The sequence below is a fragment of the Indicator indicator genome, chromosome 21 (genome assembly GCF_027791375.1).
Source record: "Indicator indicator isolate 239-I01 chromosome 21, UM_Iind_1.1, whole genome shotgun sequence".
Taxonomy (NCBI): domain Eukaryota; kingdom Metazoa; phylum Chordata; class Aves; order Piciformes; family Indicatoridae; genus Indicator; species Indicator indicator.
This window is the reverse complement of record NC_072030.1, coordinates 13627266-13640003: the sequence shown is the minus strand read 5'-3', so window position 1 is coordinate 13640003 and position 12738 is coordinate 13627266. Positions and strand designations below refer to the sequence as shown.

The 12738-nt window shown below is 62.8% G+C and overlaps 1 protein-coding gene across 1 annotated transcript; it reads left to right on the top strand.

Annotated features, from left to right (window-relative positions):
• Window positions 1-2006: 2006 nt before the first annotated feature.
• Window positions 2007-11970, top strand: VWCE (von Willebrand factor C and EGF domains). Its single transcript, XM_054390416.1, has 20 exons — window positions 2007-2116; window positions 3053-3147; window positions 3246-3335; window positions 3559-3687; window positions 4074-4190; window positions 4272-4388; window positions 5609-5737; window positions 5825-5925; window positions 6219-6312; window positions 6387-6469; window positions 6607-6694; window positions 6826-6911; window positions 7668-7785; window positions 8394-8479; window positions 8670-8766; window positions 9872-9954; window positions 10125-10215; window positions 10311-10393; window positions 11308-11398; window positions 11564-11970. Exons 1-20 carry the CDS (start codon window positions 2007-2009, stop codon window positions 11968-11970), a joined length of 2295 nt encoding a protein of 764 aa, XP_054246391.1.
• The last annotated feature ends 768 nt before the right edge of the window (window positions 11971-12738 follow it).

The window sequence follows — 12738 nt, the reverse complement described above, 5'->3', positions numbered from 1 at the left end:
GGAGCAGCTCTGTGAGCAGCAAAGGCTGAGAGCCCTGGGGCTGGTGAGCCTGCAGAAGAGCAGCCCCAGAGGGGAGCTGAGCAATGCTCAGCAAAGCTAAAGGAGCTGTGGGGGGCAAGAGGCTGGGGCCAGACTCTGCTGAGTGGTGCCCAGGGCCAGGCCAAGGGGCAGAGGGCACAAAGTGGAAGCCAGGAGGCTGCAGGTGAAGCTGAGGAGAAAGTTGTTTGGTGTGAGGGTGCTGGAGGCCTGGAGCAGGCTGGCCAGAGAGGTTGTGGAGTGTCCTTGTGTGGAGAGCTTCCAACCCCCCCTGGGCATTGTGCTGCTGGAGCAGGGGGCTGAGCTCCAGAGCTCCCTTCCAACCCCACCATGCTGGGGTTGGGGTATTTAAGTCCTCAAGAAACAGTAGTGGAAGCTCCTTGCAGCAGCCAGGAGTGGGCTGCATCCTGAAAGAGAAGATCCTGCAGAAAGCATCCCTGGGGCTCCTGCTGCCATCTTTGTTCTGCTTTCTCCTAGGTGGTCACCAGGAGAAGACTATATTTGGCCATGTCTCTGCTGGTCTAGGGCTGGAGGGGAGCAGACAGCAGCTTGATGAGCTGGGATGCTTGGGCTCTGCATTCCCCTGCCCACAGCTGCTTCTTCCCTTGGCTTCTCCCCAAAATTGAAGTGGGGGCGAAATGTTCAGCAAGCCCACATTGCCCAGCAGGTCTGGCTCTGTGCTGTCCTTCCCCAGTAGAACTGGGGATACTGGTGCTGAGGGGGTGTGTCCCCCCACACCCTTTGTGTGCCAAAAGCCTGGTTCAAAGTGCTGCTGGGCAGGGCAGGGCTGGGGGATTGTCCCATACCACTGGTCACACTCCAACCACTCTCCCCCACCAGGAGCTGGAGCTGTTGTATCCCTTTGGGACAGAGATTTCCTTGCTTCCCCCCTTCAAATCTGGGGGTCGTGCACCCCTAGATCCAGCATCTGTCATCCCCCCCCCCCTCCAGTGACTTGATGTGGAAGCACAGGGTGAGGGGGAAGGGGTGCTGAGGGTCATGCTGTGTCCTGCTTGGGTCACCCCCAACCCCATTTTTCTGGTGGGTGTGGGGGAAAGTCAGCAGCAAACGGGGAGCTGGGGGCCAAGGGGTGCTGGGGGTCATGCTGTGTCCTGCTTGGGTGACCCCAACTCCCTTTTTTTTGGTGGGTGTGTGGGAAAGTCAGCAGCAAAGGGGGAGCTGGGGGCTGAGGGGTCCTTTCTCTGGTGAGGCTGAAGATATCACCCCCCAGCTTTGCACCAAGCAGCCCTTTGCTCCCTGGTATAAATCATTTACCTGTGACCTTCAGCCCACCAGCCCAGGAAGGGTTGAGGGGCCAGGATGGGGGGGTTGGTTGGCTGGGGGGAGGTGAAGCCTTGGAGCAAGGTGACCCCACTCTAGGGGTGTCCCACAGCACCCTGCACCCTTCTCCCCATCCCAGCTCCACTTTGGCCTCTTTCTCTGCTGCGTGCTGCTCGATGGTGGGTCCCAGTGCAGGACTGGGAAGGCAGCCCAGTGCCTCCAGGAGGGAGGAGGAGGAGGGGTGGGGAGAGGCCATGTCAGAGCTTTGCCAGATGTGGGAAAGGAGAGAAGAACGGGGGGGGGGGGAGGAGGGGGGACACGCTTTCTCTGCTGCTTCCCACCTCATCGAGGACCCCCTTCTTCTCCTTAGAGCCCCACCACCCTCATGACCACCATGGAACCTCTGGCCTCGGCCAAAGGAGCCAACCTTGGGGCGAGCATCCCCACATCCACCTCCAGACTGGGAGGGTGGGTGGAGAGCTGGGTGTCCGTGGGGTTTTCCACCCCTCTCCACCCCCACCAGCCTTCGCCTCCCTCCACCCCCTGCATTGTTCCAGACCCAGCCAGAGCAGGAGGAGGAGGAGAAGGAGGAGGAGGAGGAGGAGCAGGGCCAAGGGCCAACATGTGGTAGGCGCCCGTGGAAGGCAGGAAGGGAAGGCAGGAGTTGGGAGCGTGCCGCAGACGCTGTCATGTTGGTGGAGCTGCTCTTCCATGCTGCCTGTGTGTCCCTGTTCTTCCCGGGAAGCCAGGGCAGGGTCTATCCCGGCAAGAAGAAGCCAACCAGCTTTGCTGTAGAGAGGTAGCCCGGCTTTTCCTCCTCCTTTTCCTTCTCCTTCTCCCAGCTACACCTGGGCAGGGTGGAGTGTGGTGTCCAGCTCCGCTGTCCCCTCACAGCTGCCGTCGGGGCTCTGCTGGTGCCTCAGCCCATCCCAGCTGGAGGGGATGGCACTCCACGGGCTCCTCCTGCTGCCCTGGGGGCCAGGGGAATGTCACCCTTGCAGGAGTTCTGCTCCCTGCATCCATGTGTTGCTCCTTGCATCTGTGTCCTGCCCCCACATCCATGTCCTGCTCCCTGCATCCGTGCTGCTCCCCACATCTGCATCCTGCTCCTTCTGTCCACCTCCCACTCCCCAAATTTGTCCTGCTCCTTCAATCTGTGCCCTGCTCCCCACATCTGTGCCCTGCTCCTTCCATCCACCTCCTGCTCCCCACATCTGTGCCCTGCTCCCCACATCTGTGTCCTGCTCCTTCCATCCACCTCCTGCTCCCCACATCTGTGCCCTGCTCCCCACATCTGTGTCCTGCTCCTTCCATCCACCTCCTGCTCCCCACATCCATGTCCTGCTGCCTACATCCATGTCCTGCCCCCCATTGTCCTCCTGGGGGACATTTCTCCCCTGTCACCACATGCTCCCATACTTGGCTTAGCTGGGACATGATCCTCTCCCTCCATCCCACCTTGATTTGGGGTCACCACATACCTGCCTTCCCCTGGATCCATACCTGGGATGGGGTGGCCATGGGCACCACTCCTGTATGTCCTCCTGTCCCCATCTTCTTGGGATGGAGAGATCCCCACCAATGGGAGGTGGCTCCCCCAGGACTTTTGCTCCTTGTCCTGGGGTCTTGGGGCAGGGTGACCTCACTGGAGAAGCTCCCCCAGGACCTTCGCTCCTTGCCCTGGGGTCTTGGGGCAGGGTGGCCAAGGTGACCTCAGCCTCTCGTGGTCACACAGACGTCGCCTGGGACCCCATGTCTGCTTCTCAGGCTTTGGCAGCGGATGTTGCCCCGGGTGGATGGTGGCCCCAGGCAGTGGCCACTGCACCCTGCGTGAGTACAGGGGGCTGGGGGGCACAGGGGAGGCTGGCTGGGTGGGTCTGGGGGGGGTCCTTGCCCTCTTGGTGGCCACCTGTCCCCTGTCCCCACAGCTCTTTGCTCCTTCGGCTGCGGCAGTGGCTTCTGCATTGCTCCCAACCTCTGCTCGTGCCCGGATGGAGAGCAGGGCGTCACCTGCCCAGGTACCCACCTGCTCCTGCTCTGCCAAAAGCCACGACCCCCTGGCACCACGCTCCTTGTCACCTCTCCTCGCACCGTCCCCTGGCGTGGTCCCCGTCCCTGACAAGCACAGAGGTGCTCCCGAGGGGTGCGGTCCAGGGAGTGGGCGCCGCGGGGCCGGGCTGGCCGGGTGGGCGGGCATTGGGATGGCATTGGTGCCCCGTGGACCCCTTGTCCCTCTTTCAGAGCCACCAGGGACGTGTGGGGAGTACGGCTGTGACCTCTCCTGTAACCACGGTGGGTGCCAGGAGGTCTCCCGAGTCTGCCCTCTTGGCTTCTCCATGCTGGAGACGACCAACGGCGTGCGCTGCACCGGTGAGCAGGGACGGGGAGGTCCTGCCGGGAGGACAAGTCCCGGCGGGCAGGGACGGGGAGGTCCTGGGGGGAGGGCAGGTCCCGGCAGGCAGGGACGGGGAGGTCCTGCTGGGAGGGCAGGTCCCGGCGGGCAGGGACAGGGAGGTCCTGCCGGGAGGACAGGTCCCGGCGGGCAGGGACGGGGAGGTCCTGGAGGGAGGACAGGTCCCGGCAGGCAGGGACGGGGAGGTCCTGGAGGGAGGGCAGGTCCCGGCGGGCAGGGACGGGGAGGTCCTGCTGGGAGGACAGGTCCCGGCGGGCAGGGACGGGGAGGTCCTGCTGGGAGGACAGGTCCCAGCAGCGGTGGTGCCCCGACCTCCAGCTGTCCCCTTCTCACCCCCCTCAAGACATCGACGAGTGCCTGAGTGCTGCCTGCGAAGGGCTCTGCGTCAACACCGAGGGCGGCTTCGTCTGCGAGTGCGGCCCTGGCATGCAGCTCTCCGCCGACCGCCACAGCTGCCAGGGTGCGTGGGGGGACCAGAGGGAGGGGACCAAGGGTGGCCCAGCTGGAGCCACTGACCCTGGGGCTCTCCCTCCCTTGGCAGATACAGACGAGTGCCTGGCCACGCCGTGCCAGCACCGCTGCAAGAACAGCGTCGGCAGCTACCGCTGCTCCTGCCGGCCTGGCTACCACCTGCACGGCAACCGCCACTCCTGCCTGGGTGAGCACCACGGACCCTGCAGGGGGCACTGAGCCCACCACAGGCTTGTGGCATCCTAGGCTTGGAAGGGTTCTTCAATCTCGTCTAGGTCAAACCTTCCCCTCCTCAGCCCCTGCTCTGGGCTGGCTGGGGACACCTTCCCTGGAGCAGGTTGCTCCAAGCCTTGTCCAGCCTGGCCTGAAGCAGGGCACCCACAGCAGCTTGCCCAGGAACACAATGGGCAGGGAGGGCTGGAAGCTCTTCAGGGAATGAGACTTCAACCAGAGCAGGTTGTGCCAAGCCCCATCCAACCTGGACTTGAACCCTTCCAGGGATGAGGCATCCACAGCCTCTCTGGGCAACCTGTTCCTGGGTCTCAACATAGAATCCCAGAATGGTTTGGGTGGGATGGGACCTTCAAAGCTCACCTAGTCCAAGCCCCCCTTCAGTCAGCAGGGACAGACCCAACCAGAGCAGGTTGCTCAGAGCCCCAACCAACCTGACCTGCAGTGGTGCCAGGAATGGGGCAGCTCCCACCTCTCTGGGCACCCTAGGACAGGCTCTCACCACCCTCAGGGGCAAACATTTCTCCTTCTCTCCAGTCTCAATCTCCCTCTGTTAGTTCCAAACCATCAGCCCTTGCCCTGCCACAAAGGGCCTTGCTCACAAGTTTGTCCCCAGCTCATTGGTCTCCTTTAATTACTGAAAGGCCACCAGAAGGTGTTCCTGGAGCCTTCTCTTCTTCCAACTCTCTCAACCTGGCCTCACAGCAGAGGGCTTCCAGACCCTGATCATCTTCACCTGGTCCAACAAGTCCTGTGCTGAAGACTCCGTAGTTGGACACTAGACATGGTGCTGAGGGCCATGGTTTGGTGGTGCCCTGGCAGTGCTGGGTTAGGGGTTGGACTCCGTGACCTGAAAGGTCTCTTCCAACCCAAACCATGCTGGGGTTCTGTGGATTCCCCCAGCCCAGGTGCAGGACCTTGCACTTGGTTTTGTTCAGCCTGGTGAGGTTCACACTCCCACTTCTGCAGCCCATCCAGGTCCCTCTGGATGCCATCCCAGCCCTCAGCCCCACCACACTCAGCTGGGTCTCACTCACCTCCAGCCTCATAGAGGCTGCACTTCACCTCGCCGACCACACTGGAGGAGACCCCTCAGTGCCAGGCTCCCTCCTTGAGCCATTTCCAGGGGTGCAGCCCCTCCTGCCGGGCCCCTGATCGCTGCCTTTTTCCCCACAGACGTCAACGAGTGCCGGTGGCCCGGGGGGCGCCGCGCCTGCCACCACTCCTGCCACAACACCCCGGGCAGCTTCCTCTGCTCCTGCCGCCCCGGCTACCGCCTCAGCGGGGACAGGGTCTCCTGTGAAGGTAACCACCTCCTCCCCCAGCCCATGGCAGCTCAGTCAGATGGCCTCAGCTCCCTTCCTCTCCTCAGCGACGTCGTTTCTCTCCTAGGTTACCCCAAATCCATCCTGGCCCCGTCGCCCATCCTGCAGTCCCTGCAGCATCCACCCACCCTCGTCCTGCTGCCACCCGGCTCTGGAGGACCCCTCCTGGCTGGTTCCTCATCCCACCTCCCAGCTGCAGCTCCTGGCACCCAGCTTCCTTTCTCCTCACCCATCTCGGTGTCCCTGGCCACTGAGCCATCCCCAGGTGCTGTGGGAGCTCCTGGCACCTCCATCCCATCAGCCCAACGCTGTTGGCACCGGGGGGTCCCCCGGGAGCCTGGGGCTCGCTGGGCAGAGCTGGGGTGCCAGAGCTGTACCTGCCAGGTAAGGCTCCCATCCTCCCCACCCCTCCCCAGCCCCCCCAGCTTGACACTGGCTGGAGCCACCAGCTGTCCTTGCAGGGGGGACAAGTGCTCTGCGAGGCCATCAGCTGCCCTGTGTCCTGCTCCCACCCACTGCCAGCCCCAGTCGGGGGCTGCTGTCCCAGCTGCTCAGGTGAGCTCCAGTGTGTGTCCCTGAGTCAGCTCCACTGCTCCAAGAGGATCCCCCCTGACCCTCCTGTGTTGCAGGGTGCTGGTATGAGGGGGTGGCCCGGGCTGAGGGTGATGTCTTCTCCTTATCCAATGGGAACTGCACTGTCTGCCTCTGCCTGGTGAGTCCACATTGGGCTGGAGTGGGAGCATCTCTCTCTAGCCCCGCTTTGGGGTGATGGAGAAGGATGTGCTGGTGAGGAAGGGGCTTGCTGCCCCTTAGCCACCCCCATGACAGCCCCCACACTGTCCTCCACAGGGTGGTAACATCTCCTGCATCACCCCTGAATGCCCCCCAGGCTCCTGCCCCAGCTCTTCACCAGCTGACTGCTGCTCCTGCCAGCCAGGTGGGTCACCCAGGACCCCCAGCCCATGGAGACAGGGGGACCTCAAGCTTAGCTGGGGGTGGGGGTGCAGCAGGAGCTGTGCTTTACTCCTCCACCCCAGCCCCAGCCCTGCTGCCTCTCTTCCCACCCAGCAAAGTGCAGCTTTCGGGGCCGTTCGTACCCACACGGTGCCCACTTCAGCCTGGATGGGGATGAATGTACCACCTGCACCTGCAGGGTAGGTCCTGGGGGGCATGGAAGGTCCTCAGGGTTGGTGTGGAGATCCCTAGGGATGCTCCAGAGAGCTTCCCCACACCATCCTACCAGGGAGATTCAAAGCCCCAGCATGGTGGAGGTTGGAAGGGACTTCTGGAGCTCATCCAGTCCAAGCCCCCTGCTCCAGCAGGGCACCCACAGCAGCTTGCCCAGCAGCACAATGCCCAGGGGGGGTTGGAAGCTCTCCACACAAGGACACTCCACAACCTCTCTGGCCAGCCTGCTCCAGGCCTCCAGCACCCTCACACCAAACAACTTTCTCCTCAGCTTCACCTGCAGCCTCCTGGCTTCCACTTTGTGCCCTCTGCCCCTTGGCCTGGCCCTGGGCACCACTCAGCAGAGTCTGGCCCCAGCCTCTTGCCCCCCACAGCTCCTTTAGCTCTTGCTGAGCATTGCTCAGCTCCCCTCTGGGGCTGCTCTTCTGCAGGCTCACCAGCCCCAGGGCTCTCAGCCTTTGCTGCTCACAGAGCTGCTCCAGGCCCCTCAGCACCTCCAGAGCCTCCCCTGGACTCTCTCCAGCAGTTCCCAGTCTCTCCTGAACTGGGGAGCCCAGAACTGGACCCAGGACTCCAGCTGTGGCCTGAGTGGGGCAGAACAGGAGGCCTTCTGGGCTATGAGGGCACATTGCTGGATGATGGGCAGTGCTGAGGCAGGATGAGAGGGCACAGGGCTGGGGCTGGCTGTGGGGACAGAGGGTGACAGGTGCCCATGTCCCCAGGGTGGGGAGGTGGAGTGTTCCTTTGCTCCCTGCCCCGTGCTCAACTGCCCTCAGCACCAGCGGCTCCTGCGCCCAGGGCAGTGCTGCTTCACCTGCCAGGACCCCCCAGCCCCTGCTGGTGAGACCCCAGGACAGCTGGGCATGGGCAGGGTGGGATATGGGGGACTGTTGGGGGTAGGGAGGGTGGGAGGTAGCAGACAGCTCTGGAACAGTGAGGAAAGGATATGAGGGATGCCTCAGAATGGGCAGGAGGGGGGACACTTGGGGATTGTGGGATGCAGGGGACGATGGGGACAGGATGGTGGTGAGGACAGGACAGGTGTGATGTGGGCTACAGCTGGGATGGGATGTGAGGGACGCTCGGGGGTGGGGGTTGGGAGGTGCCCGGGGACAGGGAGGGAAGGATGTGGGGAGCAGTTGGGAGAGAGTGAGGACAGGATGCTGGGGACAGCTTGGCATGGGCAGGGTGGGGTGTGAGGGACACTTGGGGATGGGGAGGGTGGGAGGTCGGGAATTGCTGGGCACGGGGAAGGAGAGATGTGGTGGACAGCCGGGGGACGACGAGGCTAGGATGCAGGGGACGGCTAGGGACGAGGAGCTGCCGGGCAGGGCACGGCGGGGAGCTGCTGAGGAGTGTGCACAGCGGTGCGTGGCCACGCAGCCGAGGATGCCGCGCTGGGTTTGGGGGGTACCCGTGTCCTGCCCCACCCCCGTATCCCACCCCAGGTTGCTTGATGGATGACAACGGGGTGGAGTTTCCCGTCGGACAGATCTGGTCTCCGGGCGATCCCTGTGAGTTATGCATCTGCCAGGTGAATGAGAACCTGCTCTGCTTCACCCCCTCCTACCCGCCCCTGCCCCGGGCACGGCTCCTGCTCTCCTGCTCCTTCCTTCCTTTCTTCCTTCCCTCAGCTTGCCAGGGCTGCTCCTGGTCGTGGTTTTATCCCAGCAGCGACGTTTCGAGGTACCCCAGAGTCTCTGGCAAGTGCTTCTGCCCCGCAGGCAGACGGCTCGGTCAGCTGCACACGGACGGACTGCCTGGAGAGCTGTCCCCACCCCATCCGCATCCCCGGCCAGTGCTGCCCCGACTGCTCCGCAGGTCAGCTGCGGGCTCCCTGCAGGGCTGCTGCCTCCTCTGCGGCCCGTCCCCAGCTCACCTGCAGCCCTTCTGCATCACCCTCCGTATCCCACTTTTGTTTTGTCTTTAGCTCATCTTCATCCTACTCTGCATCCCCCCCTCTTCATCCCCCTCTGCATCCTCTCTTCATCCCCCTCTTCATCCTCTCTTCATTCCCCTCTGTATCCTCTCTTCATCCCCTCTGCATCCTCTCTTCATCCCCCTCTGCATCCTCTCTTCATCCCCCTCTGCATCCTCTCTTCATCCCCCTCTTCATCCTTTCTTCATTCCCCTCTGTATCCTCTCTTCATCCCCTCTTCATCCTCTCTTCACCCCCCTCTGCATCCTCTCTGCATCCCCTCTTCATCCCCTCTTCATCCCCTTTTCATCCCCTCTTCATCCTCTCTTCATCCTCTCTTCATCCCCTCTTCATCCCCTCTTCATCCCCTCTTCATCCTCTCTTCATCCTCTCTTCATCCCCTCTTCATCCCCTCTTCATCCCCTCTTCATCCCCTCTGCATCCCCTCTTCATCCCCTCTTCATCCTCTCTTCATCCTCTCTTCATCCCCTCTTCATCCCCTCTTCATCCCCTCTTCATCCTCTCTTCATCCCCTCTGCATCTTCTCTTCATCCCATCTTCATCCCCTCTTCATCCTCTCTTCATCCCCTCTATGTCCCATCTTCATCCCCACTATATCCTCTCTCCACTGCCCGCCCATGACCCCCTCCCATGGCAGGATCATGGAATCATGGAATAGTTTAGGTTGGAGAAGACCTTCAAGATCATGGAGCCCAACCCTTCCCCCAGCACTGCCAGGGCACCACCAACCCATGGCCCTCAGCACCACAGCTCCAGGGCTTGGAAACCCCTCCAGGGATGGGGACTGCACCACTGCCCTGGGCAGCCTGGGACAGGTCTTGACAACCCTCCAGGGCAACAAATTGTTCCTCATGTCCAACCCAAACCCCCCCCTGCTGACCAGCCCCATCCTTGCTGACTGAGCCCAGCCTGAGCTTAAGCAAAGAGGTCTCCATGGGGGATCTCCAAGCCACCTGAGTACCCCAAGAGCTTCTCTCCTCCCCACAGGCTGCACCTACATGGGAAGGATCTTCTACAACAATGAGACCTTTCCCTCCATCCTGGACCCTTGTCTCAGCTGCATCTGCCTGGTGAGGGCTGCCCCAAGGACCAGAGATGGTTTGGGGCTCCCCTGTTGCAGAAGGAAGCTCCTGGGTGGTTCAGGATTGTGTCCCTCACACTTTGCTTTTTTCCTCCCCTCATCCCCCCCCAAGCCCACCCTGGTGGGCACCAACAGCAGACCCTCTCCCATCTCTTGCAGCTGGGCTCGGTGGCCTGTTCACCTGTGGACTGTGCCATCTTCTGCACCTACCCCTTCCACCCTGAGGGCGAGTGCTGCCCAGTCTGTACTGGTAGGAACTGGGAATGGTGGGGAGAGAAGGGGACCCTGTGTCCCCTCCCCCCCATCCCCTGCTGAGCTTCATCTTGCCCCTCCCCCCCAACCCAGACTGCAACTACCAGGGTAGGAAGGTGGTGAATGGGCAGAGCTTCACCCCCGAGGGACAGCCCTGCACCCGCTGCACCTGCCAGGTGAGCCGGGTGCCCGTGCCCACGAGGTGCCCATGGAGTGTCTGTGACCACAGGGTGCCCCTGCCCTGCCCAGGAGCTCTCTGTGTCCATGGGATGTCTGTCTCCATCGGGTTGCCCTTGCCTACAGCGTGCCTGTGCCCACGGGATGCCTGTGCCCACAGGGTGCCCATGCCCACAGGGTGCCCATGCCCATGTGGTACCCATGACCATAAAGTGCTCATGACCGTGAGGTACCCTTGCCCATGGAGTACCTCTGCCCAAAGTGTGCCCATGCCTATGGGATGCCCATTCTGACAGAGTGTCCAATTGCCACGGGTTGCCTGTGCCCACAGGGTGCTCATGCCTGTGTGTTGGCCATGCCCACAGTGTGCCCATAGGATGTCTGTGTCCATGGGGTGCCTATGCCTATAAGGTGCTTGTGGGGTGCCCATGATCACTGGGGTGCCCATGCTCATTGGGGTGCCCATGCCCATAGGTTGCCTGTGCCTGTCATTGGCCATGCCCACAGGCATGCTCATGGGGTGCCCATACTCATGGATTGCCCATGCCCATAGGCTGCCCATGCTCATGGGTTGGCCATGCCCACAGCGTGCCAGTACCCACAGGGTGCTGATGTTCGTGGAGTGCCCATGCCCATGGGCTGCCTTTGCCCATAGGGTGCCCATTTCCATACCTATTCCCATAGGATGCCTATGTCCCTGAGGAGTCTGTTGCCACAGGATGCCCACAGACCACCCCTGCCCACAGGATACCCATGCCCATAGAATACCTATGCCCACAGGATGCCCATGCCCACGGGATGCCCATGCTCATAGGGTGCCCACGCCCATGGGATGTCCATACCAGTGGCAGACGTGAGTGGGTATGGGAGGGGGGCAGTGTGGCTGACCTCCACCTTCACCCCTGGGTGCCAGCTTGGAGAGGTGAGCTGTGAGAAGAGGCTGTGCCCACATTCCTGCTCCGAGTCCTCTGCACTGCCTGCTGCCTGCTGCCCACCCTGCCAAGGTAACAGGGTGCCCAGGCTCCAGCAGGGTCTGGTTCGGGACTCCCCTGCCCTGCTGTGGCACCCTGGGGGGGGGGGGTGGTTGGGTGCCCCCCACACAGGCTGGGTGAGAGGGGTTGGTGCCAGGGGGGTGAGGTGGGTGCTAACCAAACCCCTCTCTCCATTAGCCACCGATGCCCGGCTCCCGCTGCAGAGCAGTGACCTGGCCCCAGCCCTGGCCCCACCCCCACCCCATGAGGATTCACCCATTGGCACCCCCTCTCCCAGCCCCCCATCACCCCCTGTGCCCCCTCGCCCCAGCCTGGCACAGCTCCTGCTCCCCAACACAGCCCCCCTCGGACCCTCCCGGAGGAGCACAGCGGCTGGGGAGCCCCCTCCAACCACACCCAGCCCCACTGGGCATCCAGCGCCCCCCACTCTGCCCCCCAACATCCCCCCCGAGGCCGCAGCCCCCCCAGATTCTACGGGCAGCCCCAGTTTGAGTCCCAGGACCTGGGGACCCCCCCCAAATGTGGAACCTTCTGTTGTGCCACCAGCCAGTGGGGAGAGCCATGGTGGGCATGAGGCACCCTAGGGTTCAGGTGTTGTGAGAAGAGGAGGAGGAGGAGGAGGGGGAGGAGGAGGAGGAGGAGGGGGAGGAGGAGGAGGGGGAGGAGGAAGAGAGGATCTGCAGGACCAGCAGGCTTGGCCCACCAGACCTAGGGAGTGGTGGTGGGTGGCTGGGGAAGGGGTGCCAAGCAGATAGGGTGGGCACCAGCATCCCCACTCCCATGGGTGTGTGCCCACTCCCACGGGTGCACAGGCACTGCCCATCTCTGGAGAAGGTCCCCAGAGTGTCCCCAGCCCTTCACCACCCCACTGCAGCAGGGCAGTGGGGTGGAACCAACCCCCCCCTTGCACCAGCAGCTCTCTGGGTGCAAGATGTGGGACTGGGAGATGCTCTTGGCCAGGGTGGGGTACCCCATACCAACCTCCCCCAACCATGGCACACGTCCCTAGGGTGGGCACCGCCCCAGCTCCTGGCCTGAGGAGGGGTCCAGCTGCCTCCCCACCCTGTCACCAATAAAGTCACCCTGATATTTATGCTGTCACCCTGCTTCTGCTTGCACCCATGGCCACCCTGACTCCAGCCATGGGGCTTCTCCTGGTGGGGGGAGGGTTTAGGGGTGAGTGACCTCCCCCAGGGTGACAGGGGCAGTGCTGGAGGTGTTTGGGTTTGGGGACAGCAGGGATGTGCCCTGCCCTGCTGGCACAGGCATGGATGGAGACTTCTTTGAGGTCTCTGCAAGCTGAGCCTGAGGGAGCTGAGTCGGGGTGGGAGGGTGGGAGAGGATTTTGGGGG